This window comes from Eimeria mitis, genomic scaffold (genome assembly GCF_000499745.2).
Source record: "Eimeria mitis Houghton genomic scaffold, Emh_scaff4961, whole genome shotgun sequence".
Lineage (NCBI taxonomy): Eukaryota > Apicomplexa > Conoidasida > Eucoccidiorida > Eimeriidae > Eimeria > Eimeria mitis.
In genome coordinates this window covers 2376-3790 of record NW_013573261.1, presented here as the reverse complement: position 1 = coordinate 3790, position 1415 = coordinate 2376, and the positions used below count along the sequence as shown (strand labels likewise).

Below are 1415 nucleotides of genomic sequence, written 5' to 3'. Positions count from 1 at the left end.
ACTCGAAGTGGGACGTACGGAAGATTATATCAAACGTTTGAAAGGCACCCTACAACGTCTGGAAGCGGAACTTGGCGAAAAATACCCGAGACTCACCGCTTGTGGTTGGAGCCAGAGGCAAGAAGCAAGTGCTCTGCTGCTGAGAGCAACTAGTGTTCGTAGAAGGGGATTAACTTTAGGTGCAGCACGTGCGCTGGCTGCACGGAGGGTTGTCGTGGCGGCAGGCGTGCCACATCATGAAGATTGTCCGCCTGAGCATATCCCGCGGGTGAAACGACATATTGAAGAGACACTCGCTGGAGCAATGCTTGCCTCTGTCGCTATCCAAACACAGGGAGTCCCATCAAGAGAATCTATAGACAGAGCGAAAACATCTCTCGAAGAGATGCTCTGTGTGGAGACTGCGGTGCCTTACCTCGGGTTGCAAGATAATCTCCCACGCGTACAACAGGAACGGAAGAAGCTGGAAGATGCTCTGGATAGAGCATTAAGTGTAACATCATCGGAATCCACGGGGAGACAAACTCCTACATATCCGGGAAGAAGCCGTTCATCTTCGCTGCGGCGTCCATCGACACCCCTATCTTCCCATATCCCTTGGCCTCATCATGAGCCTGGTCACTTTGGCCATGAACGTAGACCTAGCCGTGCCAGCTTCGGACCTTCTGAGGATGGCAGGGGCACCCTCCCTCTTCCTGGCGTTCCCCGTTCCCCAGCTCCTCGCTTGCCTGAGCGGTCGGCGAGTTTGCCTCGTGCATTTCCAGGCTGGCAGCCGCATCTAAGCATGATGCAACAACTGCGTGGGAGCTCCCGTCCACCTTCAAGAGGGGCGACTTTGCCTCGCCAACTTCCGGGGCAGCAGGGAGATTGGCCAGTGCCCGGGAGCGCTCGCCCAATGGGTCGGTCACAGACCTTGCCTCCTCAGCGTCCGGGGCAGCAGCAGCCTCAGGGTATAACACAGCCGATACCCCGGAGCTCTCACCCAACGGATGGGTCACATAGTTTGCCGCGGACACTTCCAGGGCAGCAGCAACCTCAGATAGATATGCAACAACTGTCCGAAGGCTCTCGTCCAACCGAAAGGGCGGCAACTTTGCCTACGCAACATCCAGGGCAGCAGCAACATCGGAGCTCAATGTTGCCAGTGCTGGGAGGCCCTCACACACCCCGCCCAACACCAGTCAAACCCCCGCGCAAGTCGAAGAAAGGGCCTCAGGCAGATACCCCCCAAGCTGTTTCTCCACCGCAGGAACCGCAAACACACCCAGCGGCTGCTCCTACAGGCATCCAAACGCCTTCAGCTGGTGACACTTCATCTTTACCTGCAACACTCCCGGCAACGAGCGATGGACATCCTGCTGGTGAGACTCGACCGGTAAAAACGGCCAAGGAAGACGCTTCTGGTGAAGGCTCCC

General features: G+C 57.0%; 1 protein-coding gene across 1 annotated transcript in view; it reads left to right on the top strand.

Moving 5' to 3' along the window:
* Positions 1-304: 304 nt before the first annotated feature.
* EMH_0078820 (uncharacterized protein) overlaps positions 305-1415 on the top strand; it is a gene marked incomplete at both ends in the record, with an annotated part of 2158 nt that continues 1047 nt past the window's right edge. The window contains one exon of the mRNA XM_013500050.1: positions 305-1361. Within this exon, the coding sequence (XP_013355504.1) occupies positions 305-1361 (1057 nt within the window). The remainder of the gene's footprint in view (positions 1362-1415) is intronic.